Source organism: Papaver somniferum, chromosome 8, assembly GCF_003573695.1.
Source record: "Papaver somniferum cultivar HN1 chromosome 8, ASM357369v1, whole genome shotgun sequence".
NCBI classification, from domain to species: domain Eukaryota; kingdom Viridiplantae; phylum Streptophyta; class Magnoliopsida; order Ranunculales; family Papaveraceae; genus Papaver; species Papaver somniferum.
The window spans coordinates 23,586,368-23,601,513 of NC_039365.1; the positions used below are offsets into that span (position 1 = coordinate 23,586,368).

Genomic DNA, 15,146 nt, shown 5'->3' on the forward strand with positions numbered 1-15,146 from the left:
GATCCATTGCACAAATTAAATATTCTAATTCTTGGTGGACATTTTGTTTGGATACTATATATTTAGACCAGTGGCGGAACTGGAAAATAAAGTTTGGTTGGTTTGAAAACCAATTGGATTTATGGGGGTGGCTTAAGCTATGTTTTAGGCATGATTTTGTTTTGTCAAACTTAAAACCATGGTAAAAAAATAAATTTTTCTGGACCTTGGGCTGGCTTCAAGGTAGATCGGCCACTGATTTTGACTGTCATCATATCATCCCTATTGGTGTTTCAGGTACGTATTAAATTTCTTTTTGATTCTCCATCTTTTATATTTAACATTGCGGACATTTCGTTTGAGTACTAAATATATATTTTGACTAACAAGGCCTGACATGGCATCAGATTCAACTATATGATGTATGATATATAAAAAATGAACTGGTAGATGGTTTACGATTCTATTACATAATGCATTTCATATTAAGTTAAACCAATAACGCCAAGCCTTCCAGATTCGTGCCCTTACTCTGCTGCTTAATGGGGAAAACTTGAGAGCCAACTTGAGTAAACAAGCAGCTGGCAGTAAAGTGGACTGTTGGTGATGGAGCTCGGGAAAAGAAGGAACTGGTGCTGTTGTGCCCAGGTGGAATTAGTAGACTGAGCTGGTGGTTGTTTCCTGTTGGTGAGAAATAGCTGGTATGCAGGTTGTAAGGATCGTGGTGGTCGGGAAAGTGAGGTGGAAATGGTGGTTGCTGGTGTTTGATGGCAATAACTGGTGGGCATGGATGCGAACGTACGAACCAGTAATTGGATGATAGATGTATAAACCATGTAGGTTGATCGTTAAACCTCCGTCTAAACTGAATCATTCAAAGTTATTAGCTACTGTAATATCTCTACTGGGTTCGGTGATTATCTTTTTTATTATTAGAAAGGTTAATATATATTAAGAAAAAAACAATAACAAACACATACAAAGAGAAATTAAAATCAAACCCGAAAGAGCCAAGGATAAGGTCAAATTCAGACAAGGTTAACCTATCGGATGCACTATATTTTCCAAAACCTGCCGAATCTCTCATATTAGTCTGCAATATATTTTCAGGAACTGCTTTCCTTCGTCAAAAATACTCATCGTCCCCTCTGAAATTTGTTAGAGAAAGAAATTTTTTCACACTGTAAGAAAACGTATTAAGAGCATAGGCGATCATCCATACATCATTGTAAACGTATAACCGTAGGAGTTCAAATCAAAGGAGCCACCCTAAGCTGCTTCCATCTAGATAAAAAAACATCTTTTTATTCTCGAACCCGGAGTGTGTGGACGAAGTCTAAGAACACCAAGCGTTATTCCAAAATTTTGTAGGCCCATTGTTTGTTAAGATGAGATGGTTAATCCATCACGTGAAGATGAGAAGCAAGATGGTAACGAATTATATTTAAAAATTTATACGTTAAAGAAATAACCTATTCAATGAAATTTGGGTAATGCACATAATCCTTGGTTACTTATGGGAGATTTAAACTGTATTTTGAGGTTAAAAGACAATAAAGCGGGTATATAGAGCCCCGCGATATGCAGTTTTGACCGAGTGGATGCACTCAACGGCCTTTTGTAAAGCAGTTCAGCTGGACTTATAGATGTTCAGGCTTGGGTAGAATAAAAACTTGATCGGGAAATTATCAATGGAGCTTGGTTAAATAAATTTGAAAACCGGAGATGTAAGACCCTTCCCTTTTTTGCATTTGGAGCCTGCCTTAATTTGTTTTTACCAACATATTCAATAGGTTGAAAAATATTGCTATAAAAGGCTGGAACCCTGAAGTTCATGGTGATGTAAAAATACGCCAAGTTGCTTTAACATGAGTGTATCTGATATTTTAGATGATGACCCTGCCAATATTCAGGGAAAGCCAAAGATTTAGTGGAGCAGGTTCGAATTTAGCCTGCTATTTTTCTTAGGAAAAACATCTATGGAATTGTAGATCGGGGAAGGGGATAACAATTCAAGTTTTTTTTTTCATTATATTCTACCGCTTGAGGAAGAGTCACGGTACCATCTTGAACATCCGTTCATAGACCCGGTTAACTTACAAGCTGACTAAATATTGTGGAAGGATATGGAATAGGCTGACCAAACAAGAGTAGGGAGAGGTTGAGCCCCGACCGTAGGCCGGGGTGATACCTAGTGTTGCCTATATATGTTCTCTGTGATTGAGCTACTTAAGAATAAGAAAGTGTTTTGTTTTCTGGTACCTTTCAATGATGTTGAAAAAAAGAGAAAAAATACAGCTAAAGGTTACAACACAAACATCCACATCTATGAAAAATTCTAAGCAAACTTAAGAGTTGAACTGGTTTACATATAAAATATCAGACCTTGCTCGGAGTAAAACTGGTGTTGTCGGCTTCCCAAATTGTAGTTCCATCACATGTGCAGAGCTTTTTATAGTTCTCTCCCACTCCTGCACTTCTAGCAATCACTGCAGCAGCAACACCCGAGTCTGATTTATCTTCAGTTTCATACACCACAATGGCTCGGCCAATAAGATCAGCAACTCTTAGCATCTGCTTAGCGCCAGTGAATGAGGCTTCACCATTGCCAAGAGCATCTAGTGTTCCCAGGTCGCCCAGCGGCTAATAAAAATAAACCAAACCCAGTATACATACAAATTTATAATCCATTAAAAAAATATATAATAAACATGGGTTTAATACAAGAGTAAAAATATACATAATAACACTAGCTATTCCAAAATTATCTAATGGTTTTATCTGGATAGAAATTCGAATGTTACAAATTTTCTGGGAAATTAACGATTAATGATAAGTCAGAGTGTCAAGTTTAAACCGAAGACCATATTTCTCTTTCTACAGTACGGCCACTTCAATAATATTTGATCAAATACCATAAGAAATTAGCTCTAAACCTGGTATGGCTGCATCAGTTCTATATGTTAAGAGTGTCCACATGTAGAGTTACAGAACAAAAAAAAAATTATGCACTATTTACTGTGTTGAATGTAGCTAAAGCTAAAAGTCAATCCATTATGCACTACTTGACGTGTTTTGAAAGTGTGCCTAATTGGTCAGGCTTGGTGTATGTGAGCCTGGCACCAATCACAGTTTTAAATTGCACCTGGCACCAGGCATAATTTTAAACTGAGCCTGGTTGACACAGTTTACACCTGGGGTGTTTTTCGGCTGGTTTAATATTTTAAGTACTACTGTAAGATTTCAATTCAACGCCGAACCTAAACCTAAATTTAGCATCTTTTTATTTTAGCTTTTTTGCATTCATCACTGTGGATACCTTCAAGAATCTAAAAAATTAGAAAACATACAATCTTTAATCTTACTAAGAAACTTTAGTTCATTACTTTTACAAAATTTAGGGACAGACCTGTCCTGTAGCTTTTATTGGATTGAAGACTTTCCCAGTGCTTGCCGCTCCTCTAGTCAGATCCCCGAACTCATTAATAGTCCATCCATGTTTTCCAGGTGACAATCCACTGAAGTTTGCTTCAATTCTTGCTAATTCCATGCTCACTTGAGCCACGCGTACCACACCAAAAATATCCGGACCTTTAAACTCAGCAACAGCAGCTGAAACTAAGAAGTCTGCAAGCAGAGCAAAAACAAAACAATCTGAGCATTCCATTCAAGAAGATAGCTTCAGGATGAAATTGGTTCATATATCTACCATAAATTGGCATCACTAAGCCAACTTATACTGGAGTATGACAAAACTGCTGATAATTAAAATGGAAAAAGCATTCATGCAAAGTCCACATCGAGCTATGAAATACAAGTTTTGCATGCCATAAAGTTGGCAACAATCACTTAGTTCACTTGCTAAACATTTAGAACTAGAAATCAGGAAGTAGTATGTTCAGGTGTTACTACTAGTATCATGCATTACTACCATTAGAAAAACAAGTAGAAAGTGACGTCCTGAACTCCTGTCTCCATCTCATATGCATTTGTACTTAGTAGCCAGGAACGTCAAAGGGCATCATGAATCTTAATGAGATTCGCAATTTTGCGCTCCTCAGAGAAATTCATACTGGGAGCGCTCCTAGCATGGGAGAAACGCGCTCCGAACAAGTGAGAAATGTGAGAGTTAAAATCCCCACCATTTCCAACATGAAACTAAATTCCCATAATTCGAACGTTTAATTTTTTGTAATCAGAAAAATAAATTTGACCTTTTTTTAGTCACTTAAGATCCAGAAACTAAAGAGACGTGATACATCTATAAGGCCATCACTTTCATACTTCCAAAACCAAAACCAAAGCTCTTTTCCAGTAGCAAGTACCAGGTCGGGCAGAAATAAACCGCGTAAGTTTTTACACCAGCGAAGTTTTTACACCGGCTGCCAGCCCACCGAGACGCAACCCACCCTGACGTAAGGAACACTTTCATACTTCCATCAGCAAAACAAAAAAAAAAGAAAAATCTCTCTTCTTCTTTTTTCTTCTTCCATGGATACTTCTTCAAGCTCGGCAATAAACTTAGAAGAGGAAGTTCGTGACCAGGAGCGGGAGCGTGGACGGGAACGAAACCAAATTACTTTACAGAAGATGGTGACCACACTGCCGCTCCTAACTACCATCTTCCTCTTCTAAGTTTACTACTAAGCTTGAAGAAGTATCCATATGAAAGTGATGGTCTAATATAAATGTAACATGTCTCTTTAGTTTCTAGATTTAAAGTGTTTTTAAAAAAGTCAAATTTCTTTTTTGATTACAAAAAATTAAATGTTGTGTGAGAATTTAGCTTCATGTTGGAAATGGTGGTAATTTTAACTCGTACATTTCTCACTTGTTGGGAGTGCGCTCCCAAATCTCACTAGAGGAACGCAAAATCGCGATATCACTGAGATTCGTGATGCCTTTGACGTTCCTGGCTACTTAGTTCATTTGCAACATATCCTACCAGAAAAATTTTGCACGCATTTCTCATGTGTCATGACAATGCAGATGTCTTCCTTGGAATAGTAGTTCAGGACCAACAGTCAAATTTTAGCCAGCGTACAGTCAAAGTTTCATGTCTTTAATTTATTATATCAGCATCACTAAATTGAGTAAAGCAGAAGTCAGTATTGTAAGCAAGAAATACAAATGTAAGATACAAAAAGGCTTTTTTGCTTTACCATGTCCCTTAATAGAGACACTTTTATCCATTTGGTAAATAAATCTTACTTATTTGTCAATAATATGATATGAACTAAACTTCAGTGCTCCTAATGGACCTCACCCAATTAAGCTTTTGAAAACATTGCCAAGCACGGAAAACAATTGTAGATACTTAGTAAGCTGTTTGCACTAGACCTTGATATCACTCTTTCAATTGTGTTTCACCAAAATGACACTACAATTAAGCAATTCAAACAAACTGAAACACGCATTTTCTCGCAATTGCAACAACATATGATAACAAGACCAAAATAACAAAGCACTAACCTTCAGGGCTCCCCTGACCAATTAATCTAGCTTTCTTTCCTGTCTCTTCCAAAGCATCAGCCATTTTCTTAACAGGAGAAGAACCAAGAACTCTGACAACTTGATTACTCAAATCAACCTCAACTCCTTTAACTCCTGAGAAAAGCAAAAACCCACAAATTCTATCACCATTACAAACATCTCAATTAATAAAACATAATAGAATCATAGTTCAAATCTTACTTACCATCAACTGTAACTAACTTATTGTTAACAGCCTTAACACAACCCTCACATTTCATATCCACCATGAATTCTGTCTGTAAAAACAAACCATCACTTAGTAATATAAACCATACAATAAATCATCAGAATTCCAATTAATTCTCATATTCTAATTATTTTCCAATCATCTAAGCGACATCAAACCATCTGATCACAAATTCAGTATCCCAAATTGAAAAATTAGAAGCACAAATTAGTCAAACTCACCAGTAATTCAGGCAAAACCTTGGCAGGTGATGAAATTGTATCCATTTGAAGAGATGATTTAACAGGAGGAGAAAAGGAAGAAGAGTTGTTGGAGAAGGCAAAACGATTGGGTTTAAGGAAGGATGTGGAAAGGGAAGGGAATTTTAAGGTCTTACAAAGAGAAAGATTGTGAGAGTCTGAAGACGAAGAAGAGAGAGTAGCGACGGCAAAAGCTACAGGGAGAATGGCAAGGGAGGAGGATGTAGATGCTGAAGTTAATGTTCTCAGAAAATTTGACATGTTTTTCTATTAAAATAAAATGAAGAGGAAAGAATGGTAGATGTTGAAGTCAATGTGCTTTCTAAAAGGTTTTAGCTTCTGGATTTTCCATCACTGAGTTGACTCGAACTAGTTAACTCGATCAGTATTTTTGTTTTCCTTTTTGGGACGGCACTAAAGAGGTAATCTTGAACTATAAATCTGTTTCAAGATTTATAGTTGGATTTGCACCCGTTGTATGCCCAACATTCTGAAAATGGAGATTTCGGGCTTCAGTGACTACTGATCAATTGAATGTATTTTGTTGCCGACACTAGTGAGCATGGCTTGTTTAATAATCAGTATTGACGTGGTTGAATTAATTCCAAAATCCAGTTCCAACTGCATACCTCGGGTATTTGCATTGTCATCAATTTCACGAGATTTTAGTTCAATCCAGCTTTATTCGTTAAGTTCTGCATAACTCAGTAAAATCTCAAATATGTATAAAGGAAAGAAAATAAACGTAAACTAAGATATGAAAACGACGTGTTTACACATTCATAAGTTCTTTTCATACTTAACCTTACCATAGTAGTTGAGAAATTTCTTTATCCCAAACAAACAGGTATGACATTGTTGTTTATGAGAATCTCTTATCATCGTAGTTCATTTTATACGGGTTCTTTAATATAATGGATGAAATAGAGAAAAATAATGGAAAGACTTTTGTGCTCATGTCACCTTTTGTGAAAAAAAAAGTTGAGACGTGCAAATGTGCAATATATCTTTGTTGAAGTTATTGACTTTTATATAGGCTAATAAGTGGATTGCTTCCCAGTGAACATCCAAATTAATGTTTCCAAAACTTCCTACTGAGCATTTCATCTTCTAAAGTCAATATGTCGCCTTAAAAATGTAGAAATTATGCTTTTGTCTTTCAAACAATAAGTCATCAATGTTTGAAGGTTTTTTTGATAGAAGTATAGTCCTTTTAAACACAAATATTAACTCCCACGTCGGAGACTCTTTAATGGTGCTCAAGTGCTTCTGAGATCAAAAGGTCAAATTCGACACGAGTTGGTTTAGTCAAAGTCCGATAAACTATTTGGTCAAGACCCAGTCCATTAGATTGACAAGATCATGGTTAACAAATTTAAGCATACATGGTCCATTATATATGAAGTACTCTGTTCATTAGATAATAAGCTTGAAATTATTAGCGTATCGGTCGAAGTATACTGTTAACCCTAAAATTGTAAATTTCATCCTTCAACTTTAGTGATTGGAATACATTCTTTCAAATTTCTGATTATGATGCATTTCTTACAGAAGATGCATCAATGCCGCATACTGCCTCATATTACGTTCCTATAGACACGGTGTAATAATAACATACTTTCGAAGACTTACTATGATTTGATCGCTATGAAAATTTTACAAGAGATACATGATATTAATATATTAAACATACTAAAATTGAAACTCCATCCAACGACTAGTATTATAAATATCATGATATTACAGTGTTGTTTGAAACTAAGGTTTTTCTGGAAGTACTATACAGTTTCGTCGAAAACGGTTTTTGGAGATAGCATCATATTCCTATTTCTATGAAATTTGTAACGGAGTGTTATAATATAATTGGAAACACCATACACAAAATTCGTGAAAATATAAGGGAGAAATATTTATGTTTCATAATCATACATCCGTGGAACCCTAATATATATTATGAAAACGAAATTATTTTGTTAAAGAGGAATACCTAGTAAAGCATCTGTAATAAAAAAAAATAAGTTTGATCAGAACCACGTTAATATCTTCATGATATAATTCATGATTTATCTCGAGTGATAAAAATAATTTAAAAAAAAAATTGCACAAAGTGTTAGAGTCGTGTTAATAACGTGTTTAAGGAAAAATATAGAGAAGAAAGAGACGATGTTCATTAGATATCATAATAGGACCAAGGACGAAGCCTCTATTTATAGGCTAGGGTGTAAACCCTAATTACATGAAAATGGGTCACACACATGAGCCAAAAAACATACAACAAAAAATCTTATGTGGCCTTAGATTTAGGACCTTTTCAATATTTCATTGGAATGCTTTTCTTAACCCCGTTAAAAGTGGTAATTGTGTAATGTAATCTAGTATAACGCGTGGCGATATTTTTGGTTCACTTGAAAAGATGTAAATAAAATTAACCGTCAAATCATAAAATCTTTCCCTAAAAACATTAATGAATTATCAAATGACCAAATAAATAAGGATTTTGTTGACTAATTAATATCAATCAAGGAACGCTAGCCATCACAAGTTCAATTTCTCTTATTTTTCTTTTTTTCTTTGATATAATTTCTTTTCTGCTCGTCAAAAATTTGGACTGATATATGATGATTACGAATATACAAAGTGAAACTTTTTACCGTAACAATTTTATGATTCTGATCATCTTCATGCTAACATGGTGGTTGTTAGTTAACTAGTTAATATGTATTGCTAATCCAAAATTAGACTTTTGCTTAAAGAGTTTTAACTTGAGTTTTAATCCAAAATTTGTGCCACCGCATTTAATAACGCAACCATAATTATCCCTCGTTAGATCAGATTTTCAGTTTCTCCATGAATATCCACAAAATCCCAGCACAAATCTTTGTTTCCCAATTTTTTTTTTCTTCCTCCAAAGCTCGTCCAAAGATTTTCCATTGAAAGATTATGATGAACATACAAATTTTTTTATTAACAGAGTCGTTAATTCGTCAACATGGAATTAGAGTGCTAATCCGAGTTATTGATGATTTTTTGATGATGGGTTGGGTTTTATTGGGTTTGTCCTATAGAAAAAATAACACTCCACTCCTGACATAAAACTAGGGTTTAGACTGGAACCTCATTTGACCTTGAATCAGAGTAGAGATGGCAAATGCAGATCTGAATCGTCTTAGGATTTTACAACAACGAGCCGATGGTTCGCCAATTACAGATCAAACCCCTTTACTACATAATCAACATCATGTTTTTGATGATATTCAAAGTAAGTTTATACTCCTGGTTTAATTCTCCATCACCATCATAATTTTCATTAACTTCATTGTCTTGATGATAATTTTGAGTACAGAATTTGTTAGGAAATTAAGTGTGATTTCCTGTTTTGGGCCTCTTCCATATTGAGATGGGTTTCCTATTCTAGATTTCATAAAATTTAGGAAAGAGTTAGTTTCCTAGTCGGAGACTTGTGTTCTTTATATATAGGACTAGAATTAAAGGTGTTTATGATATCCAACCTAGAAGAGTGGTAAATCATTGTGCTTAGGATTTTGGTCTCTTTGGTAGGGAGGATCGTGTCCTACTGTGAAGGTCAATATCGGTGTGAGAGAAAAACTTGTAGAGAGAGGATTTTGGTGTTCTAGTGTTTAGGGTTTGAGGATTTTCCCCAAACCTAGTTTCTATTGTTTCCATGTTTCTCCTCTGTTACCAGCGACTGTGAAGACGATGCAGAAGAGAATACATGAGGCTGGTTTAGAGAGTTGGTTTCTATGGTTTCCTCAATGGTGTTCTCGGGTATGTCTTGTTAACTCTTTGATATTGTCTTTGGTTGCATAAAGAGCATGTAACGGTCTTTGATTTAATGGAAGTTTTCTGGTGGTGTTGGCCGTGGATGTAACATGTAAAGGTGAACCACGTAAATCTTGTGTTGTGGTAGTGTGCATGTTCATCTTCTGTCTCTCTTATTATTTCTTTCATGTTTGGTTCAAATCACCAATTTCCCTTTGTGCTCCTGATTTCCGCTGCGCTCGGGGTGCCAATTTTCCCAACAATTGGTATCAGAGCCAATGTCGGGCTAGTGTGATTGAACTTGGAATTGAATTATAGTTTATTGTTCGAGTGGAGAAATATGTTTTGAAGATAATGTTTCAGCCGGTGTTTACACAAAGATGGATTTGTGATGTGATTTACAAATCGGAGAGGTTCAACTTGGTAGAAGTGTATGTTCTTCGTTTAGTTTTATGATGTAGTATGGGATGCAGAATAATGCCGAATGAGGTGGAATACGTATTTACTTCTTGAATAGTGTTAGTAATCATACACTATAAAGAATGGGTTATAAAGTTTGGAGAAAGGATGGTGCTGTGAGCTCTCATATAGAAGCAAGTCAGCAACGCTTCGAAGTTATGCACGAGATGTTATAGATTTATATTCTTAAGTCTATGTTAAACTATTCTTGATGGCTTTCACGTAATTTTTCAAGAATGTGCCCGATCTCGGAAGCATGTACCATGGTAATTTGGGCATTCACACGGTATATATTCTGAGCGAGTATGTTGGGTGTGATGGTGGTAAAAGTATGTCATATTGGTGATGGCTTTGGGAATCGCTCAAAGGTTTAAGGCTGTTAATCACAGTGGAGATATCTGATGGACTGTTTCAGTTACACGATACTCATGACATGTGCTGGAGTATGATATTGAAGCTAATTCTTCCTTTCGTGGTTAGAGTTGAATATGTTTTTAGCTTAATGGTTAGGTGGAGCTAGCGAGTATTCTTCAAGATGGTTCTCTTGGTGATCAATAGTGGAGTCTGTGCAAGGATTTGTTGATGGTGATTAAAGATTTTCATGGTGTTTGTGAAACGTGGCCAGTTTCATAAGCGTTCTTCACGAAGGAGATGGTTTGAATACTTTTATCAACGTATGGTGTTTTTGGTCGAAGAGATGGTTCCATGAAGATGGAAGTTCGGGTTGGAGCTTCAAAACTAATTCTACGGGTATATAGAGATGGTGTACCACTCGAGTGGAAGATGGAGGTAATTTCCTGTGATCGTCTCATGCTTGATAGCATAATCCGAGGTGGATATTGTTAGGAAATTAAGTGTGATTTCCTGTTTTGGGCCTCTTCCATATTGAGGTGGGTTTCCTATTCTAGATTTCATAGAGTTTAGGAAAGAGTTAGTTTCCTAGTTGGAGACTTGTGTTTTCTATATATAGGACTAGAATTATAGGTGTTTATGATATCCAACCTAGAAGAGTGGTAAATCCTTATGCTTAGGATTTTGGTCTCTTTGGTAGGAGGATCGTGTGCTACCGTGAAGGTCAATATCAGTGTGAGAGAAAAACTTGTAGAAAGAGGATTTTGGTGTTCTAGTACCTAGTTTCTATTGTTTCCATGTTTCTCCTCTTCTACTAGCGACTGTGAAGACGCTGTAGAAGAGAAGACATAAGGCTGGTTTAGAGAATGGTTTAGAGAGTTGGTTTCCATGGTTTCCTCAATGGTGTTCTCGGGTATGTCTTGTTAACTCTTTGGTATTGTCTTGGGTTGCGTAAAGAGCATGTAATGGTCTTTGATTTAATGGAAGTTTTCTGGTGGTGTTGGCCGTGAATGTAGCCTGTAAAGGTGAACCACATAAATTTTGTGTTGTGGTTGTGTACTTGTTCATCTTCTGTCTCTCTTATTATTTCTTTCATGTTTTGTTCAAATCTCCAATTTCCCTTTGTGATCCCGATTTCCGCTGCGCTCGGGGTACCAATTTTCCCAACAATTGGTATCAGAGCCAATGACGGGCTAGTGTGATTGAACCTGGAATTGAAAGATAGTTTATTGTTCGGGTGGAGAAATATGTTTTGAAGATAATGTTTCAGCCGGTGTTTACACAAAGATGGATTTGTGATGTGATTTACAAATCGGAGAGGTTCAACTTGGTAGAAGTGTATGTTCTTCGTTTAGTTTTATGATGTAGTATGGGATGCAGAATAATGCCGAATGAGGTGGAATACGTATTTACTTCTTGAATAGTGTTAGTAATCATACACTATAAAGAATGGGTTACAAAGTTTGGAGAAAGGATGGGGATGTGAGGTCTCATGTATAAGCAAGTCAGCAACGCTTCGAAGTTATGCACGATATGTTATAGATTTATATTCTTAAGTCTATGTTAAACTATTCTTGATGGCTTGCACGTAATGTTTCAAGAATGTTCCTGATCTCTGAAGCATGTACCATGGTAATTTGAGCATTCACACGGTATATATTCTGAGCGAGTACGTTGGGTGTGATGGTGGTAAAAGTATGTCATATTGGTGATGGCTTTGGGAATCGCTCAAAGGTTTAAGGCTGTTAATCACAGTGGAGATATCTGATGGACTGTTTCAGTTACACGATAATCATGACATGCTCTGGAGTATGATATTGAAGCTAATTCTTCCTTTCGGGGTTATAGTTGAATATGTTTTTCGCTTACTGGTTAGGTGGAGCTAGTGAGTATTCTTCAAGATGGTTCTCTTGGTGATCAACGGTGGAGTCTGTGCAAGAATTCGTTGATGGTGATTAAAGACTTTCATGGTGTTTGTGAAACGTGGCCAGTTTCATAAGCGTTCTTCACGAAGGAGATGGTTTGAAGACTTTTATCAACGTATGGTGTTTTTGGTCGAAGAGATGGTTCCATGAGGATGGAAGTTCGGGTTTGAGCTTCAAAACTATTCTACGGGTATATAGAGATGGTGTACAACTCTAGTGGAAGATGGAGGTAATTTCCTGTGATCGTCTCATGCTTGATAGCATAATCCGAGGTGGAGATTGTTAGGAAATTAAGTGTGATTTCCTGTTTTGGGCCTCTTCCTTATTGAGATGGGTTTCCTATTCTATATTTCATAGAGTTTAGGAAAGAGTTAGTTTCCTAGTTGGAGATTTGTGTTCTCTATATATATGACTAGAATTATAGGTGTTTATGATATCCAACCTAGAAGAGTGGTAAATCCTTATGCTTAGGATTTTGGTCTCTTTGGTAGGGAGGATCGTGTGCTACCGTGAAAGTCAATATCAGTGTGAGAGAAAAACTTGTAGAGAGAGGATTTTGGTGTTCTAGTACCTAGTTTCTATTATTTCCATGTTTCTCCTCTTCTACTAGCGACTGTGAAGACGTTGTAGAAGAGAAAACATGAGGCTGGTTTAGAGAATGGTTTAGAGAGTTGGTTTCCATGGTTTCTTCAATGGTGTTCTCGGGTATGTCTTGTTAACTCTTTGGTATTGTCTTGGGTTGCGTAAAGAGCATGTAATGGTCTTTGATTTAATGGAAGTTTTCTGGTGGTGTTGGCCGTGAATGTAGCCTGTAAAGGTGAACCACGTAAATCTTGTGTTGTGGTTGTGTGCTTGTTCATCGTTTGTCTCTATTATTATTTCTTTCATGTTTGGTTCAAATCTCCAATTGCCGTTTGTGATCCTGATTTCCGCTGCGCTCGGGGTGCCAATTTTCCCAACAATTGGTATCAAAGCCAATGATGGGCTAGTGTGATTCAACCTGGAATTGAACGATAGTATATTGTTCGGTGGAGAAATATGTTTTGAAGATAATGTTTCAGCCGGTGTTTACACAAAGATGGATTTGTGATGTGATTTACAAATCGGAGAGGTTCAACTTGGTAGAAGTGTATGTTCTTCGTTTAGTTTTATGATGTAGTATGGGATGCAGAATAATGCCGAATGAGGTGGAATACGTATTTACTTCTTGAATAGTGTTAGTAATCATACACTATAAAGAATGGGTTACAAAGTTTGGAGAAAGGATGGGGCTGTGAGGTCTCATGTAGAAGCAAGTCAGCAAAGCTTCGAATTTATGCACGAGATGTTATAGATTTATATTCTTAAGTCTATGTTAAACTATTCTTGATGGCTTGCACGTAATTTTTCAAGAATGTGCCCGATCTCGGAAGCATGTACCGTGGTAATTTGGGCATTCAACGGTATATATTCTGAGCGAGTATGTTGGGTGTGATGGTGGTAAAAGTATGTCAGATTGGTGATGGCTTTGGGAATCACTCAAAGGTTTAAGGCTGTTAATCATAGTGGAGATATCTGATGGACTGTTTCAGTTACACGATAATCATGACATGTGCTGGAGTATGATATTGAAGCTAATTCTTCCTTTCGTGGTTAGAGTTGAATATGTTTTTAGCTTAATGGTTAGGTGGAGCTAGCGAGTATTCTTCAAGATGGTTCTCTTGGTGATCAATAGTGGAGTCTGTGCAAGGATTCGTTGATGGTGATTAAATATTTTCATGGTGTTTGTGAAACGTGGCCAGTTTCATAAGCGTTCTTCACGAAGGAGACGGTTTGAAGACTTTTATCAACGTAGGGTGTTTTTGGTCGAAGAGATGGTTCCATGAAGATGGAAGTTCGAGTTTGAGCTTCAAAACTAATTCTACGGGTATATAGAGATGGTGTACAACTCTAGTGGAAGATGGAGGTAATTTACTGTGATCGTCTCATGCTTGATAGCGTAATCCGAGGTGGAGATTGTTAGGAAATTAAGTGTGATTTCCTGTTTTGGGCCTCTTCCATATTGAGATGGGTTTCCTATTCTAGATTTCATAGAGTTTAGGAAAGAGTTAGTTTCCTAGTTGGAGACTTGTGTTCTCTATATATAGGACTAGAATTATAGGTGTTTATGATATCTAACCTAGAAGAGTGGTATCATTGAAAATTGGGCTAAATCTCTTCATTACCACTCTTCAAAACTAGAAGAGTGGTATCATTGAAAATTGGAGATCAATATTCTTCGTTATTAGGTATTGATGATGGTGGATTGCTAACAAGGGAGAAAATTATAATATTGCCTCTGCCTAGTTGCAGAAACATGAAATAAAATACTCCCTCTGTCCTAGTTTACTTGCCAAAATTTTGTTTTTTTAGCAAAAGTGTACCAAAAAATTACTATATTTCCCACTAAAATTATCTAATTATCAAGAAAGAAATAAAAATTAGGATACAAAAACTTGTATATTAAACAAGTGATTTAAAAGATTGATGGTGTATCTGGAAGTAATTTGAATTTGTTTCAAGTTTTTGCAAAATCCTATTTTGTCAAGTAAACTAGGACGGAGGGAGTATGTGTTTCCTGACCCGGCATCAGAATTATAGATTTGTACTTCTACATTTATATTTCGCAAGAGAATTGAGAATGTGTATCCGGCTAATGGATATATTGGCCTT

The 15,146-nt window shown here is 36.4% G+C and overlaps 1 protein-coding gene across 1 annotated transcript; it reads right to left on the reverse strand.

Moving 5' to 3' along the window:
* Positions 1-2,199: 2,199 nt before the first annotated feature.
* On the reverse strand, positions 2,200-6,247 carry LOC113306985 (copper chaperone for superoxide dismutase, chloroplastic-like). Its single transcript, XM_026555922.1, has 5 exons — positions 5,923-6,247; positions 5,678-5,750; positions 5,452-5,586; positions 3,389-3,606; positions 2,200-2,622 (listed from the first exon to the last, which is right to left on the reverse strand). Exons 1-5 carry the CDS (start codon positions 6,199-6,201, stop codon positions 2,359-2,361), a joined length of 969 nt encoding a protein of 322 aa, XP_026411707.1. The 5' UTR covers positions 6,202-6,247; the 3' UTR covers positions 2,200-2,358.
* Positions 6,248-15,146: the final 8,899 nt, after the last annotated feature.